This window comes from Balaenoptera borealis (assembly GCF_965194805.1).
Source record: "Balaenoptera borealis genome assembly, chromosome: 16".
In the NCBI taxonomy this organism is placed as follows: Eukaryota; Metazoa; Chordata; class Mammalia; order Artiodactyla; family Balaenopteridae; genus Balaenoptera; species Balaenoptera borealis.
Genome location: NC_138872.1, coordinates 81,603,430 through 81,621,110, shown reverse-complemented (window position 1 = coordinate 81,621,110; position 17,681 = coordinate 81,603,430). Strand labels below are relative to the sequence as shown.

The window sequence follows — 17,681 nt, the reverse complement described above, 5'->3', positions numbered from 1 at the left end:
TTGTACCAAGATGCAGGGCCCCTTCCTTCAGACGCAGACTCAGCGGAGGGCCGGCAGCATCTGAGAGTGGTGGCACAGGCTGGGGGGGCGCCCTGGTGGAACCCCTTTGCCTCCACACTAGGACAGGGAGATCTGCGGAGTCAGAAGCATGCACTGAGAAAATCACACGGTCACCTGCAAACTCAGAAAGGCTTCCCAGGGTTTGCTCCCAGCTGTGGATTTTCCAGGCAACATTTTCAGCCTGGATCCAGCTTGGTTTTGTTACCTCTGATTTGGGCCCTGACTACACTTTGACCTCTTTTTGCCTATTAAAGTCTTAATTAAAGCTCTTTGGGGAAAAAAAGAAAGAAAGAAGGAAAGCTTTCCCAGCTACCTGAAGGTACGGGTATGCAGAGCAATGCATATGTGTGTAAATGCACACCCAGGTCGAGGGATGCACACGTAAAATACACAAAATGTGCATACAATACAGACTGGTGGGTGGGATGGCGCATCATGACGCATCATGACGGCCCCACAGCTCCTGGTCATGGCCCAGCTCCCCTCTGGGGAGCCTGCTTTGGGGCCTTGATGGGGCCACCTGGGTTCCCTCTGCTCCCCTCCACCCTCCACAGCAGTGCTGCTGAGGCCCCTGGGTCAGTCTGCTCCCGTGGTCCTGCCTCTCGGCCGTTCCCTGCAGGCCCCCTTCCAGGCCCAGGAGGTGGAAGCTGAGTTCCTCGGCGGTTTCTCCCACTCACTGTCTTCTGCTCAAGATGGGGCGGAAGCCTCTAGCCGCCGGCCTTCTGAACTCTGGGCTGGGAACTACCTCTTTCCTCTTCTCCCCATCCCGCCTCACCTGTGCTCCCCCCTCTGCCAGTGCTGGCCTGTCCCCCCAACAGCCGGTACACCCTGTGTGCCAAGCTGTGCCCCGACACCTGCCATTCTGAGTTCTCGGGCCTGGCCTGTCAGAACCGCTGCGTGGAGGGCTGCGAGTGCGACCCGGGCTTCGTCCTCAGCGGTCTCCAGTGCGTCCCCAGGTCCGAATGTGGCTGCCTTGACCCCACGGCCGGTTACTTCAAGGTGAGCCGCTGGGGCTGGGCCTCTCTCAGCCCTGCAGCCAGAAGGCACTCGTCCCAGTTCTGAAGTCTACGGCCAGCTTGTGGGCAGGAGAGAAAAGGGAGGGTGGGGCGGGGGGTGGGGGGGGGGTGGGGGTGGGGGGGATGGGGGTTGGGGGGGTGGGGGTGGGCGGGCTGGGATTAAGGAACTTCGGGCTTAGGTCTAATTTCCCTTTTTCTTTCTTCAGTTCTAGTACTTTTCACCCCTGCAGACAGGGATGGAGTCATAGCACAGTTATTTCCCACGCTGCCCAGCAGAGCCTGGGACCCCTAGTTCTCTCCCCTCCTATCTTCCCTGCCGGTCACATCCCTGAGCCACTTTCCCAGTTTCTCCTCCTCTGAAGGCCCAGGCATGTCTGCATCTCACCTGCACTCTTTCTCTCCTACTGAGGGTCCCTTTCTCTGCTGAAGGATTTCAGCCGCTACCTGGGCTCCATCTTCACCATCTTCTCAGAGGCAGCACTTGGAGCTAGACCCTCATCCGTGAAACTTCTCTCTCTTCCTTTGCCTGTCCCTCACCCAAGGCCTGGGGATGACACTGACGTCCATCCCAGCCCCCTCCCACCTGATGTCCACTGGGCTCTCCCTGCTTGGTGCCGCGTTCCAGGCTGGCCCACGGAACTCTCCTCGTCTGCACTTTGCTCTCTTAGTTTCACCTTCTTTTCAGCCCCTCCCCGTTGCTCTGCCTCCCAGGCAGTATGCCTATTAGCCACTTTCACCTCCTTTGAGGCCCTGTTGAAATGCTGCTTCCTCCTTGAAGCCCTCCTGAGAAGCATCTCTAAACTCTTGTGGCGAGTGCCGATTGTCTGTGTCAATGGCACGAAACTCTCCCTGGGTGCCCTGATTATCGTCTTTGGGTGCAGAGTGTGTTGGACCACGTGATCTATCTGTTTACATGTTGACTGCCCTCTCTGGGCTGTGAGTTCTGTTAGGGCAGGGACCTCGTCCACCCAGCTCATTACTGAATCCCTGACGCCTGGCACAAGGCAGATGACAACTATCTGTTGAACTAGTGAACAAACAAATAATGGAGTGACTGAACGAGTGAGCGAATGCCAGAGTTTTGCAACTAAGCCTGGAGCTTTGGGATGACACGAATGCCTTCCTGGTGAGCAGGTCGGTGATCTGAATAGCAGTGCTAACAGATCAGGGGATAACTTCTTTTCCTTCCTTCGGTCCGTCCGCCAGGTAGGGGAGCGGTGGTTCAAGCCAGGCTGCAGACAGCTCTGCATCTGTGAGGGCAGCAACAGAACTCGCTGTGTGCAGTGGAGGTGCCAGGCCCAGGAGGTGTGTGGTCGGCAGGATGGCATCTACGGCTGCCACGCCCAAGGTGAGCAGTCGAAAGCAGGTGAGCATGGGGGCTACCCATGTGGCCTCGAGCAAAGGCGTGGTCCTGTCCTAAAGCAGAGAGCTGGAGCGTAACCAGGGGTCTGGAAGGCAATTGCCCAGAGCCAAAGCAGCGTGTTCAAGGACCCAGAGAGTGAGGCTGGGGCAGTCCCTGATCTTGACCTCTCCAAGTCACACCGACCACCCCGATAAGCCATGGGTACCATTCCAATGTGGACTCGCCAAGATGGCAGCTCAGGGTCAGTGCCTCTCTGAACGCCATCTCCTCCTGCCCAGGGTCCGCCACCTGCACTGTCTCGGGGGACCCCCATTACCTGACATTCGACGGAGCCCTGCACCACTTCATGGGCACCTGCACCTACACCCTGACCCAGCCTTGTTGGTTGGGGTCCCCAGAGAATTACTTCGTCGTGAGCGCCACCAACGAGTTCCGTGGCGGAAACTTGGAGGCCTCCTATGTCAAAGCCGTCCAAGTGCAGGTCTTCAACCTCAGAATCTCCATGATCAAAGGCCGCAAGGTCGTGGTGCGTGCCTGCGCCGGCCTCCCCGGCCCCACCCCCAGCCCACGCTGCATCTCTTCTCCGCGTCTCCTTGCCTGCAGGCCCACCTGTCTGGCAGACGCAGCCCCAGTTTCTGAGACACACCCGCCACCCCCCCTCCTGCTCCCTGGTCTTGGCCTCGTTGTCCTTGTCCCAGGCGCCTTTCCCTACAGTGTCTTCCCTGCCTCTGTCGCTGGACGGTCGCCGGGTGGCCCTGCCCGTGTGGCCTGCACAAGGCCGGGTGAACGTGAGGTCCAGTGGCTCCTTTATCCTCCTCTACACGGACTTTGGGCTTCAAGTTCGCTATGACGGGAACCACCTGGTGGAAGTGACCGTGCCCTCCTCCTACGCTGGCCGGCTCTGCGGGATGTGCGGTGAGTTCCTAGGGCACCTGCAGGTGAAGCCGGGGGAATGGGCTGGAGCCTATCCCGGTCCTGCTCATCCACACATCTGATTAGCGTCCTTGGTGCTTGACGACCTCTTACTTGGTTGAAGGCGTCGTGCGCTAGGGTGGGCATGAAGGGAAGCGGAAGATGAAGGAAGAGAAAGGGCTCATCTTGGTTGGTTGCGTGAAGAGGGAGGGATGCTTCTTGGTCCTGGGGCTGAATTCAAGGCCTCTGCTGACTGCTCTGTCCCCCAGGGAACTTCAACAACAACAGCCTAGACGACAATCTGCAGCCTGATAAAAGGCCTGCAGTCAGCTCCGTGCACCTGGGGGCCTCCTGGAAGCTAAATGAGTTATCTGAACCTGGGTGAGCCGGAACGGGGGGGAGGGGGGGAGCTGGACCAGGGGAGGAGGCTTGGCGGGCAGCCTGGAGGTGTTCCCTGTGCGTCCCCAATCTTTCCTGGAGTTGATGACTGATCTGTCTCTTGGGAAGTCCACCCTGAGATCTAACCTTTTGCTTTCCTGCTGCATCTGCTGACCTTACTACTTGAGGCCATCACTCTGTTCTCCTCTCCCGTCCTTCTTCCCCTCCCTGTTGCCCTCTCCACTTTTGCTTTGGCTTTTGCAAAGCTTCCTCCAATCCTAAACTCCTGTCCTTTCCCCTCCTCCTCTGTCAGCTGCTTTGCTGCAGGTGGCAAGCCCCCCAGGTGCCTGGGGAAGAAAGTGACAGATGCCTGGAATAAGAACTGTGATATCTTAATGAACCCTCAGGGTAAGCCACGCAGGGGGCCCCTTTTTCCTCCCCCCCGGGGCAGGAGACAGAGGAGGGGCACTGAGCAGGGAGGGAGGAAGGGTGAGACGGGAAGTAGTGGCCCTCAAGAGGCAGGCAGAGGGAATGCAGAGGCAGTGGTCACCTGGGAACGCTGCCGGACCTGTGGGGTTTTCTGCATCTCAGGCGGTAGGTTCTCAATAATTGTGGGTTTTGATGGAAACGGATGTTGAATTTGCCCCAGAGCAGCCGCGTGGTTCTGCCCCCTCCCCAAGCTTAGTCTACTCTACGTTTCATCCAGGACCCTTCTCCCAGTGCCACGGGGTGGTGGCCCCGCACACCAGCTTCACCAGTTGCGTGTACGGCCAGTGTGGGACCGAGGGCGACGCCTTGACCCTGTGCCGCTCCCTGCAGGCCTACGCGTCCCTCTGCGCCCGCGCAGGCCGGGCCGTCGCCTGGCGGAACACCACCTCCTGCCGTGAGTGACCTGACAGCCAGGAGGAGTCCCGAGCCCTGCCCTCTCTTCCTCTCCCTAAGTTCTCCTTCACTCTTCCCTTCGCAGCCCGGCCCCCAGGCCCCACGTGGGACCCTCCTCTGTTCCCCTCTCCCCAGTCTCTCCGAGCCCAGCCCCCATCCTCTACTTGTCTCCCTCTTCTGGGAGCCTCCATCCGATTCTCACTTCGCCAAAAAGTTCTGATCTCCCAGGAATTCCCTGGTGGTCCAGTGGTTAGGACTCCACGCTTCCATGCAGGGGGCACCGGTTCGATCCCTGGTTCAGATCCCACGTGCCATGGGGCGTGGCCCCCAAAAAAAGTTCTGATCTCATTTGGTTACTGCCTCCTCCCCTTCTTCCCTGGGCCAGCTCTGTGACCTTTCTTCTTTCCCAGAAACGCTTTTTTTTTTTTTTTTTAGTTGTAGTAAAACATACAGAACATAAAAATTACCATTGTGACAATTTTTAAGTGTCCAGTGGCATTAAGTGCATTCACCTTGTTGTGCAACCATCACCACCATCGCCCCCAGAACTTTTTCATCTTCCCAAGCTGAAACTCTGTCCGCATCAAACACTGTAAGTCCCCTTCCCCTCCCCCAGCCCCTGGCAACCACCATCTACTCTCTGTCTTTGTGAATTCGACGACTCTAGGGACCTCATCTAAGTGGAATCACGCGGTATTCCTCTTTCTGTGACTCGCTTATTTCACTTAGCATTATATCCCCAGGGTTCACCATGTTGTAGCAAGTGCCAGAATTTCCTTCTTTTTAAGGCTGAATCATATTCCGTTGTATGATTGGACCCCATTTTGTTTATCCATTCGTCTGATGGACATTCCCAGGAACTCTTTTTTTTTTTTTTTTAAGATTTTTTTGATATGGACCATTTTTAAAGTCTTTATTGAATTTGTTACAGTATTGTTTCTGTTTTATGTTTCTGGTTTTTTGGACTGGAGGCATGTGGGATCTTAGCTCCCCAACCAGGGATGAAACCCGTACCTCCTGCAGTGGAAGGCGAAGTCTTAACCACTGGACCGCCAGGGAAGTCCCTCCCAGGAACTCTTGATGCCCCAAGGCCAGAGAGCTGGAAATCACTCTTCCTTCCTAAACACCAATTTCTTCTTAGCTCTGAACTGCCCATTGGGCAGCAGCTACAGCACCTGTGCCAACCCCTGCCCGACCACCTGCCTCAGCCTGAGCACTCCATCATACTGCCCGTCCTCGCTGCCCTGTGCCGAGGGCTGCGAGTGCCAGAAAGGCCACATCCTGAGTGGGACCTCCTGTGTGCCCCTCAGCCAGTGTGGCTGCACCAGCCAGAGGGGCTCCTACCACCCGGTGAGAGGCCAGACCACAGGGGGTGCCCTGCCCTTCCCAGCTCCCCGAGTTTGGGGGCCAGAGGGCTCAGAGCCTGCAAAGGGGTAGGGTGGGCCAGTGCTGGGGGCTGAGGAGCAAATCCAGAAGCCAAGAGCCTGAGAAAGGCTAGCGATGGAGGCGGGCAGCCAAGGGAAGCGAGCCTCATGGGGGCCCTGGGGTGTGGGGGGCTCCGACCATCTCTGGCTTCCAAGTTTCTATCGGCTCCACTGATGCCTGCGCCCCACAGGTCGGGGAGAGCTGGTACACGGACAGCACCTGCTCCAGGCTCTGCACCTGCTCGGCTCACAACAACATCTCCTGCCTCCAAACTGCCTGCAAGCCTGGCCAGATGTGCTGGTCCCAGGATGGGCTGATACGGTGCCGGGCGGCAGGTAAGCCTCCACTGAGCATGGAGGAGGACCTTCAGCCACCAAGACAAACTCTCCCCAACTCCCCCTCTGTCAAGAAGGGCTCCTCGGGGTTCACTCATGGTTCCCGTGGCAGCCGTGGACTTAGACGGGATATTATAAGTCTCTCCCTGGCCGAATGACACCTGCTCCACCGCCTCATGTCTTGACTCTTTTCTCTGTCCCCTTCCCTTCTGAGGCTCCCTCTCCTCCACATCCCTTCCTTGAAGCAGGGGAGAAGGCCTGTTCTTGCCAGAGGCTGGACCACTCCTCAGCCACCTGTCTGTCCTCCAGGGATGGGAGAGTGCCGCATCCGCGACACGTCCTACTACGTAAGCTTCGATGGCAGTTACCATGCGGTCAGGGGCACCTGCACTTACGTCTTGGTGAAAATATGCCACTCCACCATGGACCAGCCTTTCTTCAAGATCAGTGGCAAGAATGGGAAGCGGAAAGACCAACCCCACACTTTCTACCTCCGCCAGGTCCACGTGGACATCTTTAATACCCTGGTCACCCTGAAGAAGGACCAAGTGCTGGTGAGCGAGGCAGGCGGGGAGGACGTGGGCTCTGGGGACGGGGCTCTGGTCCTTCTTCCTGCTCACGGGTCCTGCCCTCCTCTGTAGATCAATGGCACACAGGTCACCCTCCCGGCGACCACCCAGATCCGGGGAGTCAAAGTCATTTCCAGGGACGGCTACACCGTGCTCACCATCAACATTGGGGTGCAAGTCAAGTTTGACGGCAGTGGTTTCCTAGAGGTCGAAATCCCCAAAGCCTATTATGAAAAGGTGAGGAAAACACCTGGGTCTCTTCATAAGGGAGTCAGCCTGCAGGGAGGGGGGCGCCTTTCTCTTTAAGGGGATGCCAACAAAAAATGCCCTCTGCCATCCCTGGCGCTGAAGATCCCTTGATCCCCTCTGCCCACCCAGACCTGCGGCATGTGCGGGAACTTCAACGGCGAGGAAGAAGACGAACTATTGATGCCTAATGACGAACTAGCCCTGGATGACGTCATGTATGTGGATAGTTGGCAAGACAAAGAGATCGACCCAAAGTAATTGCCCCCGAAGACTCTCTGCCTTTGCACAGGAACGCAAGTTGGGATTCTAGACTGTATGGCCCACCTGGGATGGGAAGACTAGAGTGGTCCTTTGTGCGTGTAACTTGACAGGCAATGGCGTCTGGGTCCCAGGAACCTATATGGGGAAACGAGAAAGTCTTCCTGTCTTGGCTTCGAAACGTGGGAGGAGACCGAGGCCACGTGGAAGGCTGGCCAGAGCCCAGGCCAGCTTCCCGGTGAAGACAGGAGGGGTCTTCAGGGTGGTTTGGGAGCGCCAAGTCATTATCATAGATGAGGCAGTGGCTGTCCCTAGGATGACCCCCTTTGCCTTCCCAGTTGCCAAGAAGATGACAAGAAGACTGAAGCAGAACCTCAGGAGAAGCCAAATACAAACTGCCGGGCAGCTGACCTGGCAAGAGCCCAGGAGCAATGCCAGGCAGCTTTTCAGGCTCCAGCCTGGGCAAAGTGTGCCACCCACGTGATTCTCAGTCCCTTCTTGCTCAGATGTACCCACAGCCTCTGTGAGTTTGGAAACCTCAACCATGCCCTCTGCCAGTCTGTGCAAGCCTTCGGGGCCGCCTGCCAGGCCCAGGGGATCAAGCCTCCGATCTGGAGAAACAGCAGCTTCTGCCGTGAGTGTGTCCTCAGGCCACCCCCAAACTGCTCCCAAACCCTCTTTCCGTCTGTGTATCTCTGAAAGCTCCCCCATTCTCCATTTCAGTTGTTCCCGGCCTATTTCTGACCTCATTTTCTCTGATGTGGACCATTCACAGCAAGCTCTTAGCTAGTGCCCCATACCACCAGGACCACACGGGCTGCTTGTCAGCAGCTCCTTTCCAAAAGAAATGTGATCATGTTAGGCCCCTGCACGGCTGTTGCCTGCAAGTCCAAGCTCCTCTCTGAGATGTTTGAGAGATCCTGCAAGCTGTGCCCCTCCCCCACCCCCCTTTCCTGTGCACCAGCATCACCTGTATCAAACCATCCCATTCCCCACACAGGCCTCGCTTTCCCACACCCCTCCTGCCTTTATACATACCACGCCCTGCACCCGAAAGGTTCTTTCTTCTCCCCTCCTGGCAGACTCTGAGGTATCCTCCTCCAGCTCTTTCCTTTAAAAAATTTTTTTAAAATTATTATTCACATACCATATTCTTCTACCCTTTAAAAGTATACAATTTACTGATTTTCAGGATCTTCACAAAGTTGTACAACCAGCACCACTATCTAATTCCAGAACCTTTTATTTTTATTTATTTATTTATTTATTTAGGCTGCGCCGGGTCTTAGATGCGGCGTGCGTGTGGGTTCTAGTTCCCTGACCAGGGATCGAACCCGGGCCCCCTGCATTGGGAGCGCGGAATCTTACCCACTAGACCACCAGGGAAGTCCCCAAGAACATTTTAAATTTTAAAACAGTGACTACGGTGTTTTTCCTATGTGATGCATTCCTATGGTTCAAAAACTTTGAAAGTATTAAAAGATTCCCAGTGAAAAGTCTCCCTCTCGCCCTGACCCCAGGGGCCCAGGTCCCAGCCTGCTCTTTTCAGCATCTGAGTATTTTTCCAAAAGTCTTTTATTTCTGCACATACAGACAAATGCAAATTTATTTTCTATATTTTCTTACAAACAGCAGATGGGACACAGTAGTTTGCACTTTATTTTTTTTCACTTGACAAACTAGCTTGGCGGTCCTTCCCCGTCAGACATGTAAAGAGTGTCCTCATTCTCTTCTGCAGCTGCGTCATAATTCATTCATCATAATTTATTTAGTCTTCTAGCGATGGACTTTCTAGTTGTTTCCAGTCTTTTGCTATTGCAAACAGTGCTGCAAGGATAACCTTATGCAGATACAATTCTCTACGTGTGTGTCTCTTATCTGTAGGATAAATTTGTAGACCTGGAATTGTTGGATCAAGGATTGTGTGGATTTGTGCTTTTGAGAGATGTTGCCAAATGGCCTTCCATAGGGGTTGAGGAATTTACGTTCCCACCAGCAACATACGAGAGTGCCCATTTCCCCACAGACTGGCCAACACACAGCATTATGGTGCTTTTGGATTTTTGCCAATCTGATATGTGAAAGATAAAAAGAGTCTTAATTTGTATTTTTCCTATTATGAGTGAAGTTGTGCATTCTTTTATATGTTCAGGAGCCATGTGGATTTCCCTTTCTGTGATTTCTTCATACCCATTCACCATTTTTTCCACTGGTTTGTTGGTCTTTGTTGAAATATTTTATAGATGTCCTTTGTCTACTACAGAGAGTAGCCCTTCATTAGTGCCATGAGTTACAAAAATTTTTTCCTGGTCTCTTTTTTTCATCTTTCACTCTTTTTTTACCATGAGGAAAAAAAATATATATATGTATTTGTGAGGTCAAATATAATAGTCTTTATTTTATGGCTTCTGCAGTTTGAGCCTTAGTTACAAACGGCTTCCCCACTCTGAAGTTAAAAAAGAATTTGCCTACGTTTTGCTCTAGTATTTGTATGGTTTCTTTTTTTTTTTATATTTAAATGTTTGATCCATGGGGATTTATCCTGGTGTGTAGGATGAGAACTGAATCAACTTTGTGTTTATTTTTTCCCAGTATTATTAAATGACCAGTCTCTCTTTTTCCACTGACTCAGATGCCATGATTTATATTAAATTCCCACATGTATTTGGATCCCTCTCTGGGCCTTTTTCTCCGCTTCCACTGCTCCATTTATCTTCATTTACTAGCAGCACAATGTTGTGGTCATTGAGAGTTTAGATGGTGTTTAGATTTCTGGTAAGGACATACACTACCTACTGTTGTTTTTTTTTCCAGTTTTTTTGGTTTTGTTTTAGAATTTTCCCAGCTTTTCTGCTTTGTTTATATCCTCATTTCCACGTTAATATCATCTCGTCCTATTAAAAAACAAAACAAAATCCTGTTGGTGTATTTTTTGGGGATCATATTAAATGTATAATTAACTTAGGGAGGGACTTCCCTGGCAGTCCAGTGGTTAGGACTCTGCGCTTCCATGGGGGGCACGAGTTCGATCCCTGGTCGGGGAACTAAGATCCCACATGGCACCTGGCGTGGCCAAAAAACTAAATAATAATAATGATTAAATTAACTTAGGGAGGACTGACATCTTCCCATCTGTGAATATTTCCATTTGTTTGCAACTGCTTCTACTTAAAGGGCTTTATTTAGCTCCTCCAGCACAGTGGATACCTCCCTGCCCTGTGCTCCTGTCACACCTCGTACACACACACGCCAGTCACATGCTTACTGACCAGATGCACCAGGGTCGCGCTGCTGCGGCTGCTGGCTGACCTCGGATTCCCACGCCGAGTGGGGAGAACCATTCTTGCTCTTCTCTGTCCTCGGAGCCAGCACACAGCCCACGCTCAGTCAGTGTTCCCCCCCTACCCCAGCTCTGGACTGCTCCGCCTACAGCGTCTACACCACCTGCGTTCCCTCCTGCCCTCCTTCCTGCTGGGACCCGGAAGGCCAGTGCAAAGGCTCCAGAGTTCCCTCCACCTGCGAGCAGGGCTGTGTCTGTGAGCCCGGCTACGTGCTCAGTGGACCGCAGTGTGTGCCCAGGAGCCAGTGCAGCTGCAGGGACGCCCAGGGCAACTCCCTCCCTGTGAGTGGGGGCAGAAAGTAGGGGTGGGGGCAACACACCTTCGGGATGCCATGTTCTCCTTTCCTGTGCGTCTCTCGGCCTGGACCACCCGCGCCTCTACTGCTGGCCCTGGGTGTGAAGGCTGGTGATGGGGCAGGGTGGCCTCCTGCCAGGTGTGGGCTAGAGGGTGCGTGGTTTGGGTTTGGGGACTGAGAAATGCAAACCACAGGGATGCAGCCGGTAGGGTGGCTTTGATTTGAATCCTGATGGTACCACTCACGAGTCAGGGGACCTCTGTGACCTCAGTTTCCTCATCTGTAAGATGGGTTCAGCAGTACCTCCTGAGCAGCCTGTGTGAGACACTGAGCACAATGCCTCTAGGGGGCGGTACAGGTCCATAAGGGTGCAGATGGCACCGGGACTGCCTCTGGCCCGTGCCAAGTGAGCCATCAGACTGTAGGCTTAGGCTGAAGTTGTCGAAAAAGAGAGCTGGCCCTTCCCTTCTCACTCCCCGTTCTTCCTGCGGCGTCTGCAGGCGGGTAAGTCCTGGTTCTCCAGAGGCTGCTCCAAGAGGTGTGCCTGCAGAGCGGGCGCCGTTCAGTGCTGGCCCTTCACCTGCCCCTTGGGCTCCCGGTGCCAGCCCAACGAGGATGGCAAAGACTACTGCGCACCCGAGAGTAAGGGGGCCCTCGGGGAGGTGGAGCTAGAGAGGCCCGGGCTGGGGGCTCTGGAGTGGGAGGGACCCGGTGTGGGCAGGGGTGGGCCTAGGCTCTCAGGCTCCTACCAGCTCCCTGGTCGCCTGCATGATCCTCTCTGGGATCTGCTATCTTAAGGGCAAAAAGAGGGAACCAGACAAGGAGATCCTCTCAAGCGGGGAGAGGGAGAAAGTGGAAGATCAAGTCCACGGGGAGCCCAGGGCTAAGAGGGAAGGTGACAGGAGGCCACAGGAGGGTGAGGGGCTCTGGGGCGGTTACATCGCTCAGGGTGCCTTCTTAGCATTGGCCCTTCTTTTCAGAGTCGGAGCAATGCACAATTTATGGGGACCCCCGTTACCACACATTTGATGGCCTCAGCTACCGCTTCCAGGGCCGCATGACCTACTTTCTGATCAAGACCTTGGATATGCTCCCTGATGGGGTGGAGCCCTTGGTCGTGGAGGGCCGCAACAAGGTGTATCCGTCCTTCAACCCCATCTTCCTGCACGAAATCATCGTGATGGTCTACGGCTACACAGTCCAGCTCCAGACGGAACTGGGACTTGTAGTAAGAGCCAGGCCAGGCTGGGAGGGCCTGGGGAGGCAGGTCAGGCCATGGGAGGCCACCTGGAGCAGGTGAAGCCAGGACTCTGTGTTCCCTGGGAAGTTCCCAGCAGAGGCTGCCTGGTTTTGGAAATCAGAATCAGTGCCACACTCACCTCCTTGGGGGGAGGCAGAGGAGGGCAGTGGGATTACATACAAGGTGGGAGAGAGGCAGGGGGAGAGAGAAGGGAAGCTCATGCAGTGTGAGGGTGGAGCTGTGCTGAAGAAGTACCAGGGCACCCACCTGCCAGTTTCTTTGCAAGGAAGGGGCTGAGGCTGCAACAGGAGCAGACCTCAGGGAGGCCTTTGCCACTCCGGGTAGCAAAGCTTCCTGCAGTATCTTGTTACCCGGAATGACGACACTGAGAGGTACCAAGATGTGCAGAGAGACAGAGGCCAAAGCGGCAGAGGGTCACCTTGATTCAGGCCTCCGTGCCGCTCCTGTCTGCCTTCTCCAGGTCAACGGTCAGAAGATGGCCATCCCCTACGAGCCCAACGACCAGCTGCGGGTCACCATGCGAGGCCATCGCCTGTATCTGATCACAGACTTTGAGCTGGTCATCAGCTTCAATGGAAAGAACAATGCAGGTACCTGAGCGTGGGGACCGGAGGGCCGAAGGGACATTCCAAGGATGGGGGTAAGGAAAACCACGTCTTGGGCCGAGCGTGGTGAAAGGACCCCTGCCTGGGAGTGGGGCCCCCGAGCTCCAGGGGAGGACGCAGGAGGGGTGGGAAGTGACGAGGTGGGGAGTTTCGATTCTGGCCCCCTTCCTCCTGCAGCGATCTCCCTGCCCATCACGTACCGGAGGCTTGTGCGCGGCCTGTGCGGCAACGACGACCAGAACAAGAGGAATGATTTTATGCTGCCCAACGGTGCCCTCACCCAGAACCTCCTTGTCTTTGGCAACAGTTGGGAGGTGAAGAAGACCAAGGGAGGCCTCCCCCGCTTCTCAAGGTGAGAGGGCTGGGGCTCTGAGGAGGGAGCCCCAGGTCCGGAGGTGGAGGGGCGATGAGCGACACTGTAGTATCTGTTTACACCCCACTCACCCCCATATCCTCAGCAGAGGAGGAACCCCGAGGTCTAGGGCTCAGACTGGCCTGATTCTCCTAATCCCATCGTTTCTTTCCCCTCCCACTGACTGTGGGGCACCTGCCCTGTGGATCCCGGTCTGTGCCCGAGCCCTCCCCTCCCATCCCCTCCCCAGTTCTTCCTAAGTTCACAGCCGTGGTGGGCCTCACCTGGCCCTTCACCATCTCTGCCCCAGGGAGGTACAAGAGGAGGAAGTGAAAGAAGAAGAGGCGTCAGGCTTTCACGTGTCAGAATGCAGCCCGGAGCAGCTGGAGCTCATCGGCCACACACAGGCGTGTAGGGTGCTGGTGGACCCCCACGGCCCCTTTGCTGCCTGTCACCAGCCTGTGGCCCCGGAACCCTTCCTGGAGTGAGTCGGGGACCCAGGACACGTGGGAATGGCCTTTCTCCAGGTCCTGGGGCCTGTTCTCTGATCGGCTCTCTGTTGGGCACAGTTCTCTCTGTGGCCTTGGTACCTTGTCTCTCTCTCTCTCACACGCACACACACACACACACACACACACACACACACACATGCACACTGCCTGGTGGGGCTTCCAGGGCCTCTTCTGTGGGGCTGGGTCTCCTTGCCTCCCCCTCTCTGACAGCACCCAACTGTCCCTGCCATCCCCCCAGGCACTGTGTGTCTGATCTGTGTGCCGCCCGGGACCCCATAGAGCAGGAGGAGCTGCGTTGCCAGGTCCTCAGCGGGTACGCCATCATCTGCCAGGAGGCGGGCGTCGCCCCGGTCGGCTGGCGGGACCACACCCGCTGCGGTGAGGCCCTGACCTTCCCCAGCAGCGGGCTCCTGACCTCCTCCCCCACGCCCGGCCATTTCCACCCTCTGCTCCGCTCTGACCCCCACCGGTACGCGCACCTTGGCTTCCTGCCATGGTTCCCCCAGCCCTGAACTTTCCCCTCGTCAACGTCCTCCCGAGCTAACTCCTTCTCTGCCCTCACCCGAAGCCTCAGCCCCATCACCCCGTCACCCCGTCCTGCTGCTTCTCGCCAGTGCCCATCTTTGCTCCACCTCATGCGCTGGTGTCACAGACAAAAAGACACGTAAAGCTGGTCCACTCTTCTGGCTCCCCTGCCTCTACCAAGCTCTGTGCTCTGTTGGGTGACCTCGTTCCCCATACGTGGCGGGCCAGCCCCGGCGCAGCCACCTTCTGACTATGACTCTGTCCCCTCTGTCCCCTCAGCCTTGCCGTGTCCAGCCAATACGGTCTATCAGAGCTGTATGACACCCTGCCCAGACTCCTGTGCCACCCTGGCAGCTCCCAGGGACTGCAAGGGCCCCTGTGTGGAGGGCTGTGCCAGCCTCCCAGGCTACATCTACAGTGGTGCCCAGAGCCTCCCCCTGGCCCACTGCGGCTGCACCAACAATGGCATCTACTACCAGGTCCGGGCTGGAAGTGGGAGGCCTCGGGAGAGCAGAGGTGCACAGGGAGAGCCAGACTCTGGAGGTGAACCAGAACCCCACCTCCCGCCCCTTCTCCCTCTCCAACAGGGTGACAGCTTCGTGACCGAGGATTGCTCGCAGCGCTGCAGCTGTGCCAGCTCGGGGGTCCTGCTGTGTGAGCCCCTCAGCTGCAGCCCCGGGGAGATCTGCACCCTGGGGAACCTCACTCGTGGCTGCTTCCGAGGTGAGCCTGGACCGGCCCTTGGCTTCAAGCTGCCCTCATACCCTTGGGAGCGGGCTGGGGGTGGGGCTGAGGGTGGAGGGGCCCCTGGGCCGAGGAGCATCCCTCCCGGTCCTGTGCCTGGGACTCCATCTCATCAGTGTCAGGAAGTTCGTGGCATGTGATCCCACTCTCTCTTTTTCGGGAGGGGCACAGGCACAGGCACTGCCTTCTCCGAGCCTCTGCTGTCTGCCGGGCACCGTGCTGGGCCCTTTGCCCAGCCTCAGCTTCCCAGGATCTCCTTTAGTCCTTACTCACCACCTGGGGGTAAGCACAGCATCCCCACTTTATAGGTAAAGAAAATGGGGTTCAGAGAGGGTAAGCAGTTTCCCCAGAGCTCGGGGGCTGTAGAGCCAGGACTGGAAACCCGGCCAGCGGACCCTGGCGAGTCTCTGTCAGCTGCTGCTTTATTCTCTGGCGTCCCAGCCCCCAGGCCCCTCTCCCTGGCTGTGGGTGTCCTCTCAGAACCCCCTTCCCAACCCCTTCCATCCTTGCAGACAGCCCGTGCCTACAGAACCCCTGTCAGAATGATGGCCGGTGCCAGGAGCAGGGAACCCACTTCACCTGTGAGTGTGAGCTTGGTTACGGGGGCCACCTCTGCACGGAACCTCGGGATGTGCCACCCACCAAAACGCCAGGCAAGGACTTCATCCCAGGCACTGTATCCTCACGGCCCCTTCCCCACAAACAACGGCCGCAGAATTATCCCGTATATATAATATTAACCTATAACATCTATTATAGATGTATAATAGATAGTATAGTATCAATGTCGTATATTACTATATGAAATATAATAATATAATATGATCCCTACAGATTAGCCGGATGAGTGTCCTCCAAGGATCTCAGAGTCCCTTTACCCATCTCCTACCCACACACTCTGGAATCTTCTCTCTGACCCTGAGCTCCCCACTTCTGTGATCTGTATGCCTCACCCTGCTGTTATTCCCCTCTCTTGTGTCCCTCTGAGCCTCCAGTACCTTTTCTTGGTATTCTCCATCCCAAACTGTAATTCCTGTGAGCCTCTGGGCCAGCAGTTCTCCAACTTTATCCTCGTGCCTACGATCGGGGTGGAGCAGGGGTGTCTTGTTTACCTTGTTCATTCCGGGACTCATCCCCAGAGATTTGGATTCAGTAGGTCTGGAGGGGGCCCCAGAGATCTGCATTTTTCACAAGCTCCCAGGTGACCGATGGAAGTGATGCCTGGGCTACTCTTTGAGAAGCAGTGACCGACATAATACCCTGGACTCTAGGGGACCAACTGGATAAACATCCCCTTAGAAGGTTCATGGGAGTTGTGTGTCCAGAAGCAGGAGGGCAGCGCCAAAGCCTTGAAAGCCCTGGGAGCAGCAGCCTCCTAGAGGGAGAACCGGCCACCAGGGTTGTAGGGGATGCAGTCCCTCCAGGGTGGCAGCCGAGGACTGAAAGGGAGTGTCTCCGCCACCCCTTCCTATCCCACATCCCTATTTCTCTTCCCCACGCCCCAGAAGCCTCCAACTTTGTGGTCACCCTGTTGGGATGGCTGGTGCCTGTGCTGGTCACAGTGTCAGCAGTGACCAGAGAATGCATTTCCAGGAAGAGGAGGAGGTGAGTTTCAGGAAAGGGGAAGAGGAGGGGCAGCTGGGAGGGGAGCAAACATGGGGAGTGGGTGCTGACCTTCAAGCTGGTGTCTGTTCCCCACGCCCTCTAGGGAGAAAATGCAGAGCCAGACCAGAGGCAAGCTGCCAGGTACCGGTGAGCACCAGCCCCACCGTCCACAGCTTTGGCTCCGGGAAGTCGAGTCTGCTTCTAACACAAGGTTTTCTCGCTTTCTCCTCAGATTTGGCTCCAGAGCATGCCTTCAAAGTCGCTCAGTTCTGAGTTGTCCACAGAAGAAGGAGACATAAAATTATTTATTTTTGAGATGTGAATTTGTACATGATTCTGGTGGAGAAAGGCTCTGTGAGGGGGGTCTTGAGGGGAGGAGTAGGAGGGAGACGGGGTGTGAGGGTCTAGGGCTGGGGCCTCCACAGAGTGTCCAGAGGGGAGGGGAACAGAGGTCTGAGGAGGCGAGGGGCTGTCTGTCCCTTCGACAAAGCCACGTGAGGGTGGGCCACCCGCCCTCCGGCTTCGGGGATACAGGAGAAAAGACTTCACCCCAGGAATCCTCGTTCTTGGCGGACTTGGCCTCAGAGCTCCCCACCGGCAGGTAGTGAAAGGTGATCCTGAGGTTTTACATTTCTAACGATGAGACTAAGGCGCTGGGCAGAGGCTAAGGACTGGGAATGTGGCTTTTTCCAAAAGGTGAACCAGCCGGCCTGTGACCAAAAGGCCCTTGGGGTTCCTATGGTAACTGAGGGTGGAGCCTGAGGGCCAGCTTGGGAGGAGTTTGGAGCTCCATCCTATTAGGAGTGAGCAGCTCACCTCAGCCAAAGGCCAAAGTGCAAACACTCCCACCCTGACCCCTGTGCCTCGTGCCTCTCACCAGGCAGGTCCTGGGGGAAGGGGTGGGACATCCTGCTTGGGCTCTAAGAAGAAAAAGAAGGTTGCCAACTGGGGGTGCTCAGGATGTGGGACCCCCAAGGACAGGGGATGCCAAAAC

The 17,681-nt window shown here is 55.9% G+C and overlaps 1 protein-coding gene across 1 annotated transcript in view; it reads left to right on the top strand.

Moving 5' to 3' along the window:
- Positions 1 to 17,002, top strand: part of ZAN (zonadhesin) — a 31,603-nt gene extending 14,601 nt beyond the window's left edge. The window contains 26 exon segments of the mRNA XM_082360336.1: positions 857 to 1,059; positions 2,283 to 2,424; positions 2,718 to 2,965; positions 3,174 to 3,354; positions 3,621 to 3,732; positions 4,043 to 4,137; positions 4,436 to 4,612; positions 5,753 to 5,961; positions 6,227 to 6,371; positions 6,681 to 6,925; positions 7,013 to 7,177; positions 7,319 to 7,443; positions 7,786 to 8,081; positions 10,858 to 11,069; positions 11,584 to 11,725; positions 12,064 to 12,311; positions 12,805 to 12,934; positions 13,127 to 13,301; positions 13,612 to 13,785; positions 14,052 to 14,191; positions 14,618 to 14,817; positions 14,923 to 15,061; positions 15,595 to 15,735; positions 16,588 to 16,687; positions 16,791 to 16,828; positions 16,920 to 17,002. Coding sequence (XP_082216462.1) covers positions 857 to 1,059; positions 2,283 to 2,424; positions 2,718 to 2,965; positions 3,174 to 3,354; positions 3,621 to 3,732; positions 4,043 to 4,137; positions 4,436 to 4,612; positions 5,753 to 5,961; positions 6,227 to 6,371; positions 6,681 to 6,925; positions 7,013 to 7,177; positions 7,319 to 7,443; positions 7,786 to 8,081; positions 10,858 to 11,069; positions 11,584 to 11,725; positions 12,064 to 12,311; positions 12,805 to 12,934; positions 13,127 to 13,301; positions 13,612 to 13,785; positions 14,052 to 14,191; positions 14,618 to 14,817; positions 14,923 to 15,061; positions 15,595 to 15,735; positions 16,588 to 16,687; positions 16,791 to 16,828; positions 16,920 to 16,960 — 4,223 coding nt within the window. The 3' untranslated portion in view covers positions 16,961 to 17,002.
- Positions 17,003 to 17,681: the final 679 nt, after the last annotated feature.